The sequence below is a fragment of the Cryptotermes secundus genome, unplaced genomic scaffold, assembly GCF_002891405.2.
Source record: "Cryptotermes secundus unplaced genomic scaffold, Csec_1.0 scaffold307, whole genome shotgun sequence".
In the NCBI taxonomy this organism is placed as follows: domain Eukaryota; kingdom Metazoa; phylum Arthropoda; class Insecta; order Blattodea; family Kalotermitidae; genus Cryptotermes; species Cryptotermes secundus.
Window position 1 is genome coordinate 2,275,824 of NW_019738353.1, and position 21,474 is coordinate 2,297,297.

At 40.0% G+C, this 21,474-nt stretch overlaps 1 protein-coding gene across 1 annotated transcript in view; it reads right to left on the bottom strand.

The window, feature by feature from the left end:
- Positions 1–560: 560 nt before the first annotated feature.
- LOC111870763 (F-box/LRR-repeat protein fbxl-1) overlaps positions 561–21,474 on the bottom strand; it is a 41,664-nt gene continuing 20,750 nt past the window's right edge. Inside the window, exons 8-12 of the mRNA XM_023863284.2 lie at positions 18,438–18,642; positions 16,428–16,564; positions 8,398–8,559; positions 3,793–3,879; positions 561–1,081 (exon numbers count right to left, since the gene is read on the bottom strand). Of these exons, the coding sequence (XP_023719052.1) occupies positions 3,800–3,879; positions 8,398–8,559; positions 16,428–16,564; positions 18,438–18,642 (584 nt within the window). The 3' untranslated portion in view covers positions 561–1,081; positions 3,793–3,799. The remainder of the gene's footprint in view (positions 1,082–3,792; positions 3,880–8,397; positions 8,560–16,427; positions 16,565–18,437; positions 18,643–21,474) is intronic.

Below are 21,474 nucleotides of genomic sequence, written 5' to 3' on the forward strand. Positions count from 1 at the left end.
ATGCCACAAGTCAGAAGGTTGTAGGTTATATTCCTGATGTCACTGGATTTTTCAAGTTACCTAACCCTTCTAGCCCTGGGCTTGTTGCAGCCTCTAACATAAATAAGTACAAGAAATCTTCCTGGGGGTAGAGGGCAGCCAGCACATAAGGCTGACAAACTCACCGCCATCTGTGAGCTGTCTAGAAAAAATAGAAGCCTCAACATCTCACAACCTTACAGGCCTCCACAGCTTGTTACCTTCTTACCTCCTTTTATGGCTTTCTTTCCATGTCTTCAGTAACATGCTCCCAAACACCCCTAAATCTGAGTACTATCTGCTGGGATACAACATGATGTAGTCCGTTGAAACCCAAACCGACGTTTCAGAGAAATATTTCGCCTCCATCTTTAAGGTCAAGAAGAAAGCCATGCAAGAAACCAGTGTGAAGCAGGTGGTAGGGGCTACACAGTGTTATAACTTGAGAACATACAACTCTTCATAACCACTGCTGTGAGAACCTCAAATCCTAGACTATAGGTTAACTTGTTACAAAAAATTGCTTAATAAACAACAAGAAAGTTATAACTCATGGATTTATTCTTTCATAAAGGAATGACAAAAGGTGGCAAAATACCTTGATACTTAAAATTGTACACATATTCTTAAATTTTATGTTTGCCCATTATTTTCTGTTTGTTACTAAGTGAAAATAAATGACAAAAAAGAACAACACATTTTAGAACACAAAATTAAACTTTAAATGCAAGAAGTGCTTATGACTCTTATTCATACTATGGAACATGTTTGGCAGTATGCTCATGCGATCATATACTAAATGGTATGAAACATTCACACTGTTTAACAAAATACGAAATGAGCATGTTTTCTTACTTTAAAAAAAAGGCATTTTTACCCTGAAGTTTGGTTGGCACTGCAAATTTAATGAATTACTATAATCATCTTGTGCTGTTCTTTAGTTGTGCATAGCATATTCTCATTGCACAGGGTCAATATCCATCACTCTTAATGTCTCAACTGAAATATTAGTACAGACCTTCTAGTATCTTGTTGAATATTCTACTACACTTCCATTTTGGTTCTACAAAGAAACAAATGCATTCAAATATTAGTGTTACAAAAATTTGTCAATCACTGGCATTTAAAACAGCCTCCTCTTCCTTTTGTTCTTTGCAAAGATATAATATGTTGTTACCCTTGAAGTTGAATCAATTTATTTATACATTTCCATTCCAGTCTGGCCCATAATTAGTTTACATACCTTTACTGAATTTCAAGCATTACACACATCATTTTAGATTGTTCCACATTATACAGATAATCACTTAACCTTTATCATTCATGCACGCAGGCCGCAGCAGACACTGCACAGTCTGCAAAATATACACAGCCTCATGCACCACAACAGCAAGAGATATATATGTGGGTTACTTCAAAAGTCATGGCAACATAATTTTTCCGAAAATTCTAAAGCTCTGACCGGAATTTCCAAATTTGCCACTGAGAGACAGCACCGTCTGATTTCTAATGATGCTGCTAGATGATTCAGAAGTCAAAGGACAATGAAGTGAGTCCAGCGCGAAGTCAGTGTGATCATAACCTTAATCAAGAATGAACGTTAGCCGGCTGGAATGACGTTGTTACGTGAAAATAGCAGTGCTTCGCGGCAGAAATGCAACTGAATGTCACTCAGACCTTGTGGAAGCTCTGGGTGATCGTGCTCTACCATACAGAACCGTTGCAAGGTGGACAGAAGCATTCCAACATGGAAGAGAAGCAAGTACGGACTTGCAACGTAGTGGACGCCCTGTGTCCGTTAGTACCGACGTTTATTGTGCCATGATCACCCAGCGCATAGAAGAGGATTGCATCAAATTTTATGAAACTCACATTGAATTTTAATTTCTTAATCACAATTGAATTTTTTGAGGATTAAAGAATGAAAAAAAAGTCATTCCGTAATGTGCAATTTTTCGTGCCTACTATACCTATGCCCTTTCACATCTACCTGATCTGACTAAGCGAATCGGAGGGGTATATCATGCCCTTTCATAAGTATATTTTGAACTTTCTTCACTGTAACGTGTTTGCCCAAAAAATTAGTTGCCATGACTTTTGAAGTAATAACCCACGTATATACAGAGTGTTTTACGACTCTAGGGCATAACTGCAGGAGGTGATTTCCTAGGTCTTTGTGATCAAAAAAGTTCATATAAACATGTGTCCGATTTTGGACGGTTACAGAGTTATGGCCGTTTTAAATGCAGAACAGAAGGTAACGATTACTGACAATAAACGGAACAAAACAATAAACCAGCACAATACATGATACATTTAACGTATGAATGTAGAGTTAACTTCGTGAAATTACCTTTAATTTGAATTTACTGGTGCTTAAAGCTGATTTTCGAAAATCCCACCGCCGGCCGCAACACAGGCTGCCACTCAGTTGTGAACCGCGCCAGACATTCCAACCCACCACGCCTTAGGTGCCTCTCAAATGTCGACATAACGACAACGCTCTGTCTGTAGCTGGCTAAAAATAGCAACCCGTCAGATGACAGACGAGGTTCGCGCGAGGGCGTGTACAGGAATGAAAAAAACGGTCATAACTCTGTAACCGTCCAAAATCAGACACATGTTTATATGAACTTTTTGATCACAAAGACCTTGGAAATCACCTTCTGCAGTCATGCCCTAAAGTCGTGAAACGCCCTGTATACAATTACTGAACGATAAAAGTTAATGTGATATACAAAAGTGAATAAAAAATTCATCAAATAACATTACTAACAACTTCAACATTCCATGGCCTGCATGTAACATTTAACTGTGGATTGCTGGATGTGGCAGTGCTGTATGTTTCGGTAAATAATACAGTAGCCATCTTGATGATAAAGATGACTGCAACATACTCTGACATGACAGTTGAAAGCCAGAATAATGCAATCAATAGATGCAGCCACCACTGGGTGGCAGTGTGGTAAACACATGTCCATGGCAAGGAATAAACATGCGAAAGTGGAGGAGCTGTTGAAGGGTGATGTCTTCTATCTGATCCAACCAAAGGTCATATAATGGGGAACAAGATGGCAAGCAAGGGAGTCAACAGTCAGTAAGAGGCTGGAGTCAGCAATTAAGCAGCCCTGAGCTGCACTGTTAGCAGCCAATACGTAGCAATGACTAGTGGTAACATAACAACATACAGAAGACGTTACATATGCTGCAGCATATAGTGTAAACCACTAAAGACTATTACATTTACCCATAGTTATGAGTAATAAGTGATAAAGAAATCCAATTATCCATCCTAACCCTGAGTCTAGTCACTAATACATGAACATATGATGGACTGACCAAGTAAGTGCAAATGGAAAAGGCTTATCCAAAGCATAATCAATGAACACGTATTTATTTGCTTTTAGATTAAAAAAATGCTTAGTGGGGGGTGGAGTCCAACTGGGTCCACTCTGCATGGCGGCCACTGATTGGCCTATTGTAGTCTGCCCCGGATGATTATGATAGAGAATTTGGTGGAATGAAGATTGGCAGGAGAAACTGAAGTACTCGGAGAAAACCCGCACCAGCGCCACTTTGTCCACCACATATCCCACTTGACCAGACCCAAGATCGAACACGGGCCGCTGCAGTGGGAAGCCAGTGACTAACTGCTTGAGCTATGGCGCGGCCATCATTTAGATTTAAAAAATTAACTGTATGAAGCCAGACTGAAATAATACTCAGAGTGAGCCAGTGATAACATTTACCTACATACAAAATAATAAAACTTACCACAACATTAATTATCCCAATCAACGGAGTTGAATGCCTCAGGATCTTGTAGATCATGTATACTACACACTGATGAGGAATTACATCCTGAAAGACAACAAGGTTTACGTTATTTCCTTACTGATAATATATCTGCAAACAAGACAAGCCTTTTTAACATATACTAACCCCTTGAGTGGGTGGGTCTACATGCCACAATATGAAGAGAAGGTTAAGTTTCATGGTAGAGAAAAAAAAATCCTATTTAATTAGGAGGTAAGATAAATTTAACAAAATCAAAATCTTGAATATGACTGACAAAATAAAATAGAAATTTACTATGTTCTATATTAAAAAACATTATCACTATGTCAGCTCATTCTCTGTATACCTCTGATACAATTTAAAAAAAAAAGCAATGCAAAGTCACTGTACATACTTTCTAAGACTACCCTTCTGGCATAGAGCATTCAATTAAAACAGAAACATGTTGCCTGCAATATCACCAAAGTCATCTACTGCATGACTGCAGAGGGAAGGGCACTGGTGTTTTTTCCAAATAAATATCTCTACTTAAACATAACACCGTAAGTGATTTTTGTACAAACTTACCATATCTTATTACACGAATGCTGGAAATGACATCCTTCTGTCTAAAGGCATGCCTTACAACAAACAGACAAGTTCTGCAACACTTTTTGAAGCTCATCCCCAGAAACTGGAGCAATTATGCATGTTACTTCACAATGCAGAGCTTTGAGGGTGCTTGTGGTCTGCCAATTTCTGACAGGCTTAAATACAAATGAGGTTCAGTGACCTCATTCTAGTGGGTATTCACCAATGAACCTCCGAACGCACTTTCTGTAGGTTCATTTATTACAAAGGATCTGACTATTAAACTCAATGTTCGATCATATACCTCATTGCTACAATAACGTCAGATCTCAAGACAAAAATATATGAGTGAACAGTACTGTTTCACATGCTATCACACACAACATCTGCCAACATTACGGAGATATAATGCCATGTAGTTCACCGAGAGCCAACCAATGTTTTTGTGGAACATCTTCAGGGTAACAAAAATGGATCTGATGGTACTCTTCATAACCACTGCTGTGAGACCCTCAAAACCCTACAACTACTGGGTAGTTACACAGTGACAGAAGACATGTTCTGTTCTTCTTTACTTACTTTACATACTATAAATGTATGAGCATGCTGGCCCAATATTTTCCCAGTAAACCATGAACTGAGACTAGACAGAATATGAGTGATATGCTGAATTCCTTCTTCAATCCATTAACAAACAAACAAAGACAATAATATAGTTTAAGTACAGAGAGTCAGTCCCTATGCTGTTCCCTCTAGAGTCACGCAGTATAGCTCTAGTACTTAAGAGGTGATAGTCCTCTGACGCGGGGTAGGAGAAGTATTGGTAGTGGCGGGGAGAGCTCCAGCATGCCTACAAGTGTGGCGGGGAATGCAGTACAGGCGTTCTCAAAAGGAAATAACTTCTTACCTCATTGTGTTGCATAGTGATGGTGGTTTATTCTCGTTGATGTTCACACATCCGATGATAAGTTTTAAGGGCCGAATGGCAGACTATTATGCACTATACACTATTATACACTTTTCACTGTTATATACATGAAGACCTTATTGCACATACAGCAAAGACAATAGCAAAGATACTTAAAAGAAGAATTGAAAGGAAAATAGAGGAAGTACTTGGAGAAGATCAGTTTGGATTTAGAAGAGGAAAAGGAACCAGGGATTCAATTAGGATGTTGAGAATTATAGCAGAACGAACTTTGGAGATAGATGAAGAACTGTGTGTTTGCTTCATAGACTGGCAGAAGGCATTTGACCGGGTAAACTGGACCAAATTAATGCAGATCCTGAAAGAAACAGGTATCGATTGGCATGAAAGAAGATTGATTAGCAAATTGTACATGGATCAGAAAGTTAGAGTACGACTGGACAGGGGGGAGACAGGAAGTGTGCAGATTGGAAGAGGAGTTCGACAAGGATGCTGTTTATCACCAATTCTGTTCAACTTGTACAGCGAATGCCTTACCAAGGAAGCTCTGGATGGGCTCGGTGACTTCAAAGTAGGAGGGCAAATTATTCAAACTGTGAAATATGCAGATGACCTTGTGTTAATGGCTAAGGAAGAAACTGTGCTACAGGGCATGATTGATAGACTAATTGAAATTGGAAGGTGCTATGGCATGGAAATGAATGTGGAGAAAACAAAAGTAATGAAAATTTCGAGACAACCAACCCCAGTCACAATAAAGATAGACCAAAAACAACTGGAGAATGTGAAATGTTTTAAATATTTGGGTAGCTTGTTAACAGATGATGGAAGGTGTACTAGTGAAATTAAATCCAGGATTGCCATGGCAAAAGCTGCATTTAGCAAGAAGAAGAATCTTTTTACCAGCAAATTGGACTTAAATTTGAGGAAGAAACTAGTGAAATGCTACATTTGGAGCATAGCTCTGTATGGGGCTGAAACATGGACACTTAGGGCAGTAGATCAGAAACATCTGGAAAGTTCTGGAATGTGGTGTTGGAGAAGGATGGAGAAGAACACTTGGACCGATTATGTGAGAAATGAAGAAGTGTTAATTAGAGTCAGTGAGCAGAGGAATATCCTACACGAAATAAGAAAACGGAAGGCTAATTGGATTGGTCATGTTTTACGCAGAAACTGCCTTCTAAAAGAAGTTATCGAAGGAGAGATAGAGGGAAAGATAGAAGTGACAAGAAGACGAGGAAGAAGACGTAAGAAGATGCTGGATGACCTTGGGGACAGAAGAGGATACTGTCATTTATAGGAGAAAGCTCTAGATCGCATTAAATGGAGGAATTGTTTTGGAAGAGACTGTGGACCTGTCATCTTGACAGATTACTGATGATGATGATGATACATGAAGAGTTTATTTACATATGGGTCTATTCTAAAGGGGCAACACCGGCAATGTCCGATTATTTCTTTGTTTTCTTCCAGCGGAACCCCAGTTGCAAAATAATTTTCTTTAATGTGGGAATGCATCCCTGAAAATGTAATATTTATTTCAACTTTTCATGAATTTTTTTCAGGGTAGATCTCCGTTTTTCGATTATATAGAAGTCACTAATTGTTCTTCGCACCACAGACTTGATAAAGTCATCCAAAGTGGCTAGTGGAGATTTCCTAGCTCTTTCTTTATAGGGTGTCGAAAAGGAAGTGGAAGCCCCAGATTCGATATTTTTTGTTTCTCTTATTATTCTTCTGACACTACTTTCCAATACACCTCTTGCCTTTGCTACTTCCACTCCTATGTTCTTCACTGTAATTGTTGGCCCAGCCTTTCATATACTTATATACATTACTAACAGTTTCTCTTGATTGTGAATGCAACACTTTTACACTCAATTTACTCCGTGTAGGTGGCATGTTAAAGGAGATAGAAAAAATGTACAAATATAAATAAACAAAAAAGAAAATCAACAAATAAAAATAAACAATAAAAGAAACTATTGTCACGTGTCACCACTTGACTTCTGGCCCAATACTTCAATGCAACATCTCAACTGTCTTCGGCGACGGCTCTCCCAATACTGACTTCTTGCTGTCTTGTTGCTGTCTTGTCTCTTTAGCTCTCAGCTTATGTAGCTGTTCTGCGGACTGGATACCAGACACCATTCCCCACTGTTTCGTTTCTACTGTCCGCTGTTATGTAACGGGCGCAACAAACTCTCTGTAGTTCATTTCTGGGGAGACGCATTTGTTGCTTCTGCATTGTCTATGCAACAGCTCCCTGTTCTTTGCATTACCATGGAAGTGCCTATTCCAAACTCACGTGTTCGGCAATCCGTTGCCTCGCGAACGCTCCTTCACAACGGTCTGTTTGTATTCAATTTGTCGCTGTTGGAACTCAACAATTTCCATTGTAGCCTTGTAAGGTAACGAGTCACAATATTAATACAGTAATTAGAGAATAATACACTCAAATACGACTCCAAGAGTCAAAACTTTTTAACTTGACTGTACAAGGAAGAATGCTCTTCAGACGTCAACTCGCACTGAATGTAGACGAATGACTAATCACAACACCCCTCAACTTTCACGAATGGACCTGCCCATCCACGGCGCAGCTTTTCTTGGACTGCCAGCTCTAAGTACTAGAGCTACACACACTACCACTCTACTATTCTACATAAGACACACACCTACTCAGGGCACATTACTCACTATAAGACATGTAGTCTGGTAGACAGATGGGGCACATGGTAGTGTAGTTGGCTAAAACACTATGTTACAAGAGAGAAGGTCGCAGGTTCAAGTCCCGATGAGATGGATTTTTTCAATTTATCTAATCCTTCCACCCACACTATGGTCCTGGGGTCAACTCAGCCTCTAACAGATGAGTACTAGGAATCTTCCTGGGAGGTAAAGGGTGGCCAGTGCCGACAATCTTACCAACTCTGAGTCAACTGTCTAGGGAAAGTGCGGAAGCCTCAACGCCTCACAACCCTATGGGCTTTCACAGCCTGTTACAGGGATAGCTTTACCTTTAGTTCAGTACACAGATAACAATATTAATTGTTAAATGTAACCAAAAATTAAATTACCGAAACAATACACCGTTCCATCGTCGTCGCCGTCGTCTTCAGATGATAGAAAGTAAATGTCATCAACAAAATCAGGTCGAAGATGACTAACACAGAGATTTGAAGAATCCACTTCTAGTATTGGATTCTTTTCAAAAGTATCAGGCATGTATACCATGGTACCTGGAAAAAAAAAATTGTTGCATGCAACAAAGAATGTGTCCATATGAAAACGAACATCACTTACTTCTGACATCACCAAACTTTACATGTCATGTGCTGACCAACTGCAAAGCATGTTATTCCCCCCACTGGCTGAGTGTTGCACTTGTCCTTACAATTATTGTTACAGTGAAATCTCGATTCATCGTTTTCGCTGGGAGTCCTGAAAGAAAAAAGCTGGATTCGGAAGAACGGTACATGAGGGGCCTATATAAAAGGAATAAACACAGTCACATTTGTCTATATGTATTTACTAAATCAAAAAACGTACACCAGTGATATTCTGCTGTCAAGTCAAATCTGCATTACTTCTTTTTAAAAAATTCATTAATCCTGTCTTGTTCAGTAGCACCTTTCCTTTTCAGACTAAATAAAAACATTTCAGTATTAACGATGTTCGCGTGGTCTCTTTGGGTAAACTCATGAGGCAGCCCTCCATCACTTACGCCTAATTGTCTGATAGGGAAGACACGTTCAAGGTCGCATAGGACACAGCTAAGGGCAGGGGCACACCAATGAAACTGGTTTCCAGATCAGCAGGTGAACACTGAGGAAACTTGTGTTTGATAAGTTGCTCATTTCATCATAAGTGGATATGTTTGTCCAATGTAATGCATGATTGTATTTTTTAATTCTGTGCACTTACCTTCTACAATGGAAGATAATAATACTGATCCTGTCATAATATGATGGTAGCTGAGACCAGCTGAGATGGTGTGAGAAGAGATGATGACCATAAGGAAAAGACTGGGATATTAATTAATTTGTTTTTATGAAAGTCTATTTATTTTAATCAGGAAATGTCGCATATGAATCTACCTTATATTTTGAGATTTCTTCCGACTCTGCTGAGTGAACCTGCCCTATACAACTTCTAACATGCCAACTACAAAATCTCATATCCATTTTCTTTGCTCAAGTCATTTATCCAAAATCTCTGTCCAGGTCCAAGGCTTCTTGAACATTTTCGTAACAAGCTTATTTTCATGGCGAGTTGTTAGCCTCAAACCCAACCCCCCAGTTGGAGGACTACCCCTTGTTGACTGTCTGCGACTGCTTATTCAATATATTCACAGCTTCCTTCCATACTTTGTGGACGTCCCCTCCATGTGCAACCTGAGGACGCACCATGCGGTGGTGACGAGGGACCCACCTAACATGGAAAGGGGAATGTGAATCATGAACTAGGTACAGGCTTTTTCATACATAAGAGAATCATATCAGCAGTTAACAGGGTAGAGTTCATTAGTGTAGGATGTCATATATAACACCAAGAGGTCACTAGTGTGATATCATCGTTCTGAATATTCATAACCAAATGGAAGATAATATTGATGACATAAAGGACAGATTCTACAAAGAACTAGAACTTGTATTTGATAAATTCCCGAAGTACCACATGAAAATTTTGTTAAGAGATTTCAATGTCAAAGTAGGGAGGGAAGACATTTTCAAACCAACAATTGGGAATGAGAGTTTGCACAAAATTAGTAATGATAATGGTGTTAGAGTAGTAAACTTTGTCACAGCAAAAAATCTTACTGTCAAAAGTACAATGTTCCCCCATCATAACATCATACATTTACTTGGACATCTCCTGATGGGAAGACACAAGATGAAATTGACCATATTTTGATAGACAGGATATGGCATTCAAGCATGCTTGATGTCCAATCATTCAGGGCAGCAGATTGTGATACTAACCACTACCTGGTGGTGGCAAAGGTTAGGGAAAGGCTGAAAGTGAGTAGAAAAACAATGCACAGAGTTCATATGGAGAGGTTAGAAATTAAACGAGGTAGAGGATAAGAGCCTTACAGGGTTTGTCCGAAAAGTAATGTCAGTGAGTCGATTAAAAAACATTTATTGATTAGATCGGTGCAACACATTAAAAGGTTTCAAAATAGGCTCCTTCTGCGTCGATACATCGCTTCCAGCGAGATTTCCAGGCATCGAAGGCGTCATGGTAGGCCTCCTCCGGAATGTCCTTTAGAGCCTTGGTGCAAGCCTCTTTGACTTCGTCAACTGTCCCAAAATGATGTCCTTTCATAGGAGTTTTCAAGCGCGGAAACAAAAAGAAGTCTGGGGGAGCCACGTCAGGACTGTAGGGCGGCTGGGGAACCGTTGGCACCTTTGAATCGGTCAGGAAGTGGGTCACGAGGAAGGCGGTGTGGGCTGGCGCATTGTCATGGTGAAGTTTCCAATCGTCCGCGATGTCGGGCCGGATGCGATAAACCCTTCGTTTGAGTCTCTTTAGCACTTCCACGTAGAATTTGGCGTTGATGGTTGTACCATGTGGTACAAACTCATGGTGGACCAGCCCCCTAATGTCAAAGAACACAATGAGCATGACCTTAACCTTTGACTTGCTCATTCTGGCCTTCTTGGGGCGAGGGGATGCCGAGGTGTGCCACTCGGCACTTTGCCTTTTTGTTTCGGGGTCGTACTCAAACACCCAAGTCTCGTCACCTGTGATGACATTGTCTAAAAAGTGATGGTCACTTTCACACAAGTCCAGAAGTTCTTGGCACGTTTCAACTCTGCGCGATTTTTGGTCGTCCGTTAACACTTTGGGCACCAGCTTTGCGCACACTTTTCGCATCTGCAGATTGTTCGTCACAATCTCGTGAACGGTACTTTTTGGAATGTTTAATGTCTGTGCCATTAAACGAACACTCAAACGACGGTCTGAGTTCAAAAGTTCTCTCACACGCGTCACATTTTCGTCGGTGGTGCTTGTTGATGGCCGTCCAGCGCGGGCTTCATCGCCGACCTCTTCACGGCCTTCTAAAAAGACCTTGTGCCACCGGTAGACCTGACGTTCCGACAGACAATCATCACCGAAGGCCGTCTTTATCATGGGAAAAGTTTCCACTGCAGACTTGCCAAGTTTCACACAAAACTTGATGGCAATCCTTTGTTCCAAGGAACGCTGCATTGCGGCTTGCACGGGAGACAAAAACGAGTTTCACGGAAAAGCCTTTCGTCACTCTCACGAAGTTCGGAGACGACTAAGCCACCGCGCGTTCATAAGGTGACTTCCCCCTCCACCGATCCCAACCGGTCTAAGCGCGCTGCGACGTATAGTCACTTCACAATGAAATCACTGACATTACTTTTCGGACAAACCCTGTATTGTGTTGAAATCTCAAATAGGTTCTCAGCCTTGAAAACTTAGACACTGAGGCGGATGTTAATAAAGCCTGGGGAACTATTAGATAGAATATAAAAATTTCTGCCAAAGACAGTCTAGGTCAGCCCTGTCCAACGCAGCGCCCATGAGCGCCATGGCATCCATGGTCTAATTTTCTGGCGCCCTCCATAACCACATATAATTGAGCCGATTTTTAATATTAATTCAAACTGTAAGACAAGAGACATTTGAACGTCTGAGTACTGTTAAATATTTTCGAAAAATGTTATTATTATTATTATTACTATTCTTATTATTATTAAAAAGACACTGTCCCTCTTCTCGGTGCACCCTTGCTACCAACGTGGTGGGTAAAGATCTTGACATATTTGCAGACGGAGCAGTATCTCTGAATCATATTTTACAGGCATATACCAAACCTTTTACGGTGTTACTTGATTAGTGTTTTCATTCACTACAAATGTGTATACCTCGGCTAACTTTAATTTTCTTATGTAATTGGTTTTAATTTATTGACTTGTTATTAATTTTATGCTATCACTGCCAGGTGTCTTATCTTAGTGTTTAGTTACTAACAGTATTAGCAACATTCGTAATATTTCATAAATATATGTATATATTTCAGTCTTCTTTAGATTTATGTTCACAGATTTATTTGTCATATTTGTATTTTGTTTTAATTATTTTCTGTACCTTATATACTCGTGCTAACTTTGTAATTGGCCACTGTGCTGTTAAGTTATTGCACGTAAATAAACATGAATTGAACTGAATTGAATTGAATTATTATTATTATTAGTAGTAGTAGTAGTAGTAGTAGTAGTAGTAGTAGTAGTAGTAGTAGTAGTAGTAGTAGTAGTAGTGTGTGGTGGCGCCCGCACCTCCATAGGCATCAGTGAATTGTGCCCGAGTACATTGGACAGCACTGGTCTAGGTTATTATGAACTGAAGAAGCATAAGCCATGGTTTGATGAAGGATGTTCTAAATTATTAGACCAAAGGAAGCAAGCCAAACTGTAGTGGTTACAGGATCCAAGCAAAATAAATGGGGATAATCTGAACAACATAAGATGTGAAGGCATTTCAGGAATAAAAAGTGGGAATATTTGAAAGACAAAATTGATGAGTTTGCTTGCAATGAACAGTAAGAACAAGAACATTGGAGACCTGTATAGAGGAATAAATGACTTTAAGAGGGGTTACCAGCCTAGCAGTAACTTAGTGAAGGATGAGAACGGTGATCTGCTTGCAGATTCCCACAACATTTTGAACAGGTAGAAAGAGGACTTCTCTCAGTTACTGAATATACATAGGGTCAGTGATGTTAGGCAGATAGAAATACACACAGCTGAGCTGTTAGTACCTGATCCTAGCCTTTTTGAGGTTGAAACTGTTACTGCAAAATTGAAAAGGTATAAGTCACCAGGTAGTGATCAAATTCCAGGAGAACTTATTCAAGCAGGAGGTGAAATATTACATTCTGAGATGCAAAAGCTAATTTATTCTATTTGGAATAAGGAAAAATTGCCTAATCAGTGGAAGAAGTCTACTATTGTACCAGTTCACAAGACAGATGATAAAACTGAGTGTAATAATCATCAGGGGATATCACTCATATCAACTTCATACAAAATGTTTTCCCAATATTCTTCTCTCAAGGTTAAGTCCATACATAGATAAAATTATGGGGGATCATTAATGTGGGCTTCAACGTAACAGATCAACTACAGATCAGATCTTTTGCATTCATCAGATATTGGAGAAAAAATGGGAGTACGATGAGACAGTACATCAGCTATTCATAGACTTCAAGAAAGCCTATGATTCAGTTAGGAGGGAAGTATTGTACAATATTCTGATAGAGTTTGGGATACCCATGAAACTAGTTAGGTTGATTAAAATGCGTTTAAACGAAACGTATAGTAAAGTCGGTGCAGGTAAACATTTGTCTGAAAATTTTTCTGCCAAGAATGGTCTAAAACAATGACATGCTTCATTGCCACTGCTTTTCAACTTTGTTGTAGAATATGTTGGTCTGCGCTGATGATGTGAATCTACTGGGTGATAATATAGATACCATAAAGAGAAACACACAAACTTTAATTGACGCTAGTAAGGAAGTTGGTCTAGAAGTAAACACAAAGAAAACTAAGTTTATGTTGCTGTCTCATCACCAGAATGCAGGGCAAAATCATGACATAAAGTTAGGTGACAGATGTCTTGAAAATGTGACACAGTTCAGATATTTGGAAATGATAATAAGAAATCAAAATCTAATTCAGGAGGAAATTAAGAGGAGACTGAACTCGGGTAATGCTTGCCACCATTCAGTCCAGAAACTTTTCTCTTCTCGCCTGCTGTCTAAAAACATAAAAATTAGAATACACAACACTATAACTTTGCCTGTGGTTCTGTATGGATATGAAACTTTGTCTCTGACATTAAGGGAGGAACACAGACTGAGGGTGTTTGGGAACAGGGTGTTGGGGAGAATAGTTGGACCGAAGAGAGATGAAGTGACAGGAGGTTGGAGAAAACTGCATAATAAGGAGCTTCATAACTTGTACTCTTCACCAAGTATAATCAGAAAGATCAAGTCAAGGAGGATGAGATGGGCAGGGCATGTAGCATGAATGGGGAGAAGAAGAATGCAATTAGAATATTGGTGGGAAAACCAGATGGAAAGAGATCACTAAGAGACCAATACGTGTACATAGGTGGGTGGACAATATTAAAATGGATCTTAGAGACAGGATGGGATGGTATGGATTGAATTGATCTGGCTCAGGATAGGGACCAGTGGAGGGCTCTTGTGAACACAGCAATGAACCTTCAGGTTCTGTAAAATATTGGGAAGTTCTTGAGTAGATGCTCAATTGGTGGCTTCTCAGGAAGGGCTCAGCTCCACAAGTGATGAGTGAGGAAATATCCCGTTCACACGCGATACAAAATTTTGACACAGAGTGCAACTATTTTAGCAAGACAAGAGACATCTGATGAATGCCATATTCAGACAAACCATGTAATCTGGAAAAAGGGTGACTATAATAAGTTGCATTTAAGATAGAAATATATGTGAAATAAATCATATATATGATTGCAACAGGATGCTTAAATAAAATATTAGGAAAAGAAAACACTGGGTGTGTCTGTTCTTCTGTGACAATTTAAACTGAGGTGCTTATATTGTTTCAAAAGAACTTAACCAAGATCCAGACTCCTTCAGTATTCAGTATTGAGGGGGTGGGGTTCTCCATGCACTTAGACCAGTTATTGGTCCATTGTGCGTCCCCCTTTAATTTCTACTGCCTCCATACCCTACCAGTACTGGTGCTCGCTATCAGCCCCTTTCTGCCAGCAAAGTTGAATTCCTCTACTGGCAGTGGTATCTAATAGTTAGTCCCTTTCTGTCAGAGAGGTCGCCCCTCCTCTGGCAGTGGTACCCAATACTTCCCCATCTACCAGAGGCATTGGAAACTACTTTGAGCGGGAAACTTTTTGGCCAAATTTAGCTCAGAGGTCTCCTAGAGACATGAGGTTCTCTTACATGCCGTAAATCTACAACACGGGACCCACAGCTTAAAGTCCCTCCCAGAGGACTTGTTCCCTGAATTTTTCCGCCCTTAAAAATTCCACAACCTCTGCTGGGTTTGAACCCGTGTACCTTGAGTCATGAGGTGGGAACGTTACCCCTAGACTACGGAGTAGTCTCATGAGAAATTCTTTCCCAAGCCAAATCTATTTTGTCCTGTTTAGCATACTCTGGGTGGTGCTTGTCACATATACCAGGCTCTTGTTCAATTAACTCCATACAAAGACAAAATTAGCAGCTTCCAGCAACATTTCGTGCCATCTTAAGAAACACACGAATTACTGAAGCGCGTTACAGAACAGCTGACACTAGGAAACCACACAGCAACGCAACTGTGAGAAGACTGGAATGCTCTGTTGCCTGGAAGTTGAGTTTCTCAGTCTTTCCGTGAGTTGCATTTTCATTTCCTCAATTTGTGCTACTCCATTCAGTAACATGTGTTCAACTTAGGCTGATAACAACACTCAGAGGTTGCAGTTTTGTTGTGGTTGCCAGTTTCCTTGGTGTGCCCTCGCCCTAACGGTAGAGAGCCAAAATTGCATCTTATTACACCACGTTCAAAAAATGTCAACCACTGATACTACTACCGATGTGTAGTAACATTTGTGTGTGTGTAGTTTTGCTCTTTCTTAAAAACGATCAATCTGGTATTAACATTCTTTGGGACTAAATTTCTGGCCAGTAGATACTGGAAACTGGTAAATCGAAGAACTATTGATGCACATTTTACTTCCATAGTATAAATAAAACTTGTTCAGGGACCACAGAAACTGAACGATGGATCCAGGAAAGTGACTCATCCGGGAACAATAGATCAAGTTTCCACTGTACACAAGTTAAAACAAGTTAAAATATGGCTGTCAGCCCTGTAGAACAGGGAGATTTAAAATCCTCTATTCCCCACCATAAATTATAATTCCTAAATTAAAACATGCTCATCAGCCCTAAGGAACAAAATTTTAAAATATCCTATTTATTCTCAGATTATAAACTGTAATTCCTCACAGATCAAAGGTGACAAGAACATAAATTCTACAGAGAGAAATAAAGAGCATCCTGATGTTACAGAATGATTCAGCTCACCTCCCACTATCAGCGTCAGCTTAATGTTATTGGTTCGCAACTTAACAGAATCTAACGCTGCCTGCACAGTGGCATTAGACACGATATCACAGCCACTGAAGTCAAAATGTTCCAATTCGTTACATGATGTTACCACTCTGAAAAATACACATAATATTAAAAACAGATATAAGAAGCATTTACATACAGAAAGTTTCATAATTTTCTAGCAGAAATCTTCTACATTTTGTGACCATGTACATGTATCCCTCAATTTACAGAGGCAATTTTTACTTTTTCAAGTTTTCCTGTGGTGACAATTTGTAAACTTAAAATTATAATTTATTGTGTTACGTATAAAAGTCATTAACTCATTCATGCGTCTCAAGAAAAATCCTGCAATATTTTTAATGTATATTTTAATAGTAAACAAGCATTAAAATAGGACAGTATTACTTATTTATATTTACTGTTGTAAATGAAACTGGCTTATAGAGCTCCTGGCTACAGATCCAGAGGTCCGGGTTCGATCCCTGGCACTACCAGATTTACTGAGAAGTAGTGGGTCTGGAACGGGTTCCACTCAGCCTCGTGATGATAATTGAGGAGCTATGTCAAGGAAATACCGGCTCTGGTCTAGAAACCCAAAATTAACAGCCATCGGGATTCGTTGCGCTGACCACACGACACCCTCTATCCGCTAAAGTTGGCATTAACTTCACCGACAAGCGGCGGTAAATCAGTCGGCAGTTTGCTTGCAGACTAAAACCACGGAGTTTAGTTTTGATTTTAATTGGGTTTATTTTCTCACTGTTGATGCAACGTGATGACTGAGCTTATGGCTGAACTTACTGTTTTCCATACTTTCTTTAGCTTAACCACTTTCACTTGTTGGGGAGCCATGATGGGCACAAATAGAACAGATAGCTGCATAGAAAATGTAAGCATCAAGAGCTGAGTTTATATGATCACAATGGGTGGTGCAGACAGGCTTAGAAGTCTGAAAACACTCATGGGTTGGGATGTGTGCTTCTCCCCATGCACTGTATATGTATTTCTCCACCTTTGCAAAATCCTTCTTATGAATGTAAGTTGTTCACTGTAGTAAAAATGAAGTTCATCAGGTGAAAAATAGGTAGAAATTAACATAAGATCTGAAGTCTGTGACAATGGTACATTAGTATAAATATTATGTTTGTGGAGATTATCCATCGTCCAATCTTTATCTAAAAACACCGTACTGTTTATTTTACAAAACACAATGTTTCAGAGACTGGGTTCTATCCCCATCTTCAGGTAAAACCTACTTAGTTAGGCCCAATCAATAGAGCTAGGACTGGAGATAGGGACTAGCTCTATTGATTGGGACTAACTGGGTAGGTTTTAGCCGGAGACAGAATCCAGTCTCCAAAATGCTGTGTTTTGAAGAATAAACAGGATGACGTTTTCAGATAAGGACAGGAAAATGGACAGTCGTAGAAATTAGCATGCTTTGTTGTAATGAAAATCTGTGAATCAAGTGTTTGCAAAAGACAAGGAATACCTGCTGTATGGAGACTGAATACACTACAAAGAAAATGTATTGCAAAAGTGAAATACGTACGGCCTACAATGAAGCATGGGTGGACAGTCACTTTGAGTACTGAGCCCTGTCGCAAGCACAGGAAGGCCTTACAAGCCACACATCTTTATCAACACAAAACTATTCCTCTTCCGTGCTCAGCTTGCTTTTGTGGGGGATCACGGGTAAGGCTAATTTATAATAAATAATCATCAAATGACATGCATAAAACTTGAAATAACTTTAACATGTCAAAGGATGGATATATACATCTGTACATCCATAGTATAATATGCTGTTGGGAGCTGGTCTGAAAGTGATTTTGGGTTGGATCGATCTGTGAGCCAGCTTCTGTCCATCCAACCCTGCTCTAATGCTAACAGGGTTGGTACAAATGAGGTATCATGCAGTGATGATTTTCAAAAGGTACAAATAAAAAAATATTTACAATGAATAGGGGGTTTATGTACCTTATACAACCGGCATCTGTAATTTTTGGACAGCCACGGCATACCAGCTTCTGGAGCTTGCCTCTGCTTGCAATAGCTTCCAGTGCAGCATCAAACAATTTTGCAGAATAACTAATTACAAGATTGACTAAATTTGGCAATGCTGCCAGGCACCTGAATCCAACCTCTGTCACAGTAACTGTGTCCCAAGAATTAGAGCTGCAACCTGGAAATAAAGTTTCCATTAGAAAGGAATACACAACTGTTAAATGGCAGGACAGCTGGTAAGATACAATTTGCTTCATTCGTTGCATTCTCATTTCATGCAAGAGTGTCACAAAATGACAGCTAGATGATTTTAAATTACATTATGGGAAAGCACCACACTGGGCCTTACACCATGTCTATTCTTCGATCTACCAAGTGTCCCTGTCTTGGTTACCCGATTCACGGTCAAATACTTTGCGTGCAGTGCAGTTTCATGCTTAATGAAGTGCCTGCATAGTCACTGGGTCTCTGACGTCTCAAGTGTCAAAGTCTTAAATTAGCTATGGCCTCAGAGCTAAAACAAGGAGATGCTTCATTGCCACTGCTTTTCAACTTTTCTTTAGAACATGCCATTAGGAAGGTCCGGGAAAACCGGGTGGGTCGGAAATTAAACGGGACACATCAGCTGCTGGTCTATACTGATGATGTGAATCTACTGGGTGATCATATAAATAACATAAAGACAAACACACAAACTTTAATTGATGCTAGTAAGGAGGTTGGTCTACAAGTAAACACAGAGAGAAAACTAAGTATATGTTGCTTTCTCGTCATCAAAATGAAGGGCAAAATCATGACATAAATATAGGTAACAGATATTTTGAAAATGTGGCACAGTTCAGATATTTGGCAATGACTATAACAAATTAAAACCTGATTGAGAAGGAAATTAAGGACTGAATTCAGACAAAGCTTGCTACTATACAGTCCAGAACCTCTTGCCTTCTCGTCTGCTGTCTAAAAACTTAAAAATTAGAATATACAAAACTATAATTTTCCCCGTGGTTCTGTATGGGTGTGAAACTTGGTCTCTTAAGGGTGAAACACAGACTGAGGGTGTTTGAGAACAGGGTGCTCAGGAGAATATTTGGAGCGAAGAGAGATGAAGTGATGGGAGGTTGGAGAAAACTGCATAATGAGGAGCTTCATAACTTGTACTCTTCTCCAAGTATAATTAGAATGATCCAAGTCAAGAAGGATGAGGTGGGCAGGGCATGTAGCATGAATGGGGGAGACGAGGAATGTGTATAGGATATTGGTGGGGAAGCCAGAAGGAAAGAGAAGAACAAGGCGTAGGTGGGTGGATCTTAGAGAGATAGGATGGGATGGCATGGATTGGATTGATCTGGCTCAGGATAGGGACCAGTGGAGGGCTCTTGTGAACACAGTAATGAACCTCCGGGTTCCACAAAATGCTGGGAAATTCTTGAGTAGCTGCACAATTAGCAGCTTCTCAAGAAGGGCTCAGCTACATGAATGGGTGACAGATGGGCTCAAAGATATACAAGATGCAGGGCCATTACTTATGCAAACCAGAAGACTATCATGATGCCCCTCCTATAAGCAGAATTCTGCACTTAGTTTGAACTGTAGGATTGTTGAACAGTTAAATAAATAAAGAAGTATGCACAATAAGGTCATGGTGCAAGGGCCAAGTAGTTAGGCCCATCATTTATGTGCTGCTGCTACACAGGATGTACAGGAGCTGTTTCATCTCTGTTCTGGCACTCTGCATGTGTGGGAGCTATTTACTAGTTGCAGCTTGAAGAAGCATCTTTTGACAGTGTCCTGCATTCTCAGATGGTTCCTATTTAATCCTGCTGGTTCCCTAGTCTTTTTGCAGAAGGTCCTTAAAGGAAGGCCTTCATGTGACTATGTCCAGCTATGAACTCCCAGTGTTTTACTGTCAGTCTGTTTGTCCAGTCCCTGACAGCTCACTGGGCAACTCTGAGATGCCAAGGGACATTCAAAGTATGGTCTTGCCAGATGGGTGGCAATCCTTTTTCCCTCATTTCCCCTGTGACCTAGCACCAACATCAGCTGAACCTTGCTATGTTCAACCAAGATGGTGATATAGCTCAAGCAGTTAGTCATCAGCTTCCCACTCTGTCCTAGCTTCAATCCTGCATGAAATGACATAGAATTTGTAGTGGGCAAAAATGGCAATGGGGTGGATTTTCTCCAAGTACTTTGTTACCCCTACCAATTCCCATTCCACCAACTGTTCCATGTTCATCAATCATTGTATCATTGAAGCTATATTGTTTTCATATTGTCAGCACTGCTAAATAAGCAACTTAAATAAAATAAAATGAGATTCAACTACTTTTGCAAGGATTGATACATCACTACTAAGAAACTGCTTTAATTGAGAGTCATGAAGCATGGAATAACAGCAAAATTTCATGAGTGACAAAATGACAGCACACCAACTAAACAAAATCACATGTACATATGACATGCAAATCTCCATGGTGAAAATGAAAGCACGGGAATGGTGTGGAAGAAGTACTTACTTACTTACTTACTCATGGAGCTGAGCCCTTCTGGAGGAGCCGCCAATTCTGCAGCTACTCAAGAATTTCCCAGCATTTTATGGAACCTGGAGGTTCATTACTGTGTTCACAAGAGCCCTCCACTGGTCTCTATCCTGAGCCAGATCTATCCAATCCACACCATACCATCCCATCCTATCTCTCTAAGATCCATTCTAATATTGTTCACCCACCTACACCGTGGTCTTCCCTGTGGTCTCTTTCCTTCTGGCTTTCCCACCAATATCCTATATCCTCCCCCATTCGTGCTACATGACCAGCTCAACTCATCCTCCTTGACTTGATCAATCTAATTATACTTGGTGAAGAGTACAAGTTATGAAGCTCCTCATTATGCAGTTTTCTCCAACTTCCTGTGACTTCATCTCTCTTTGGTCCAAATATTCTCCTCAACACCCTGTTCTCAAACACCCTCAGTCTATGTTCCTCCCTTAATGTCAGAGACCAAGTTTCAC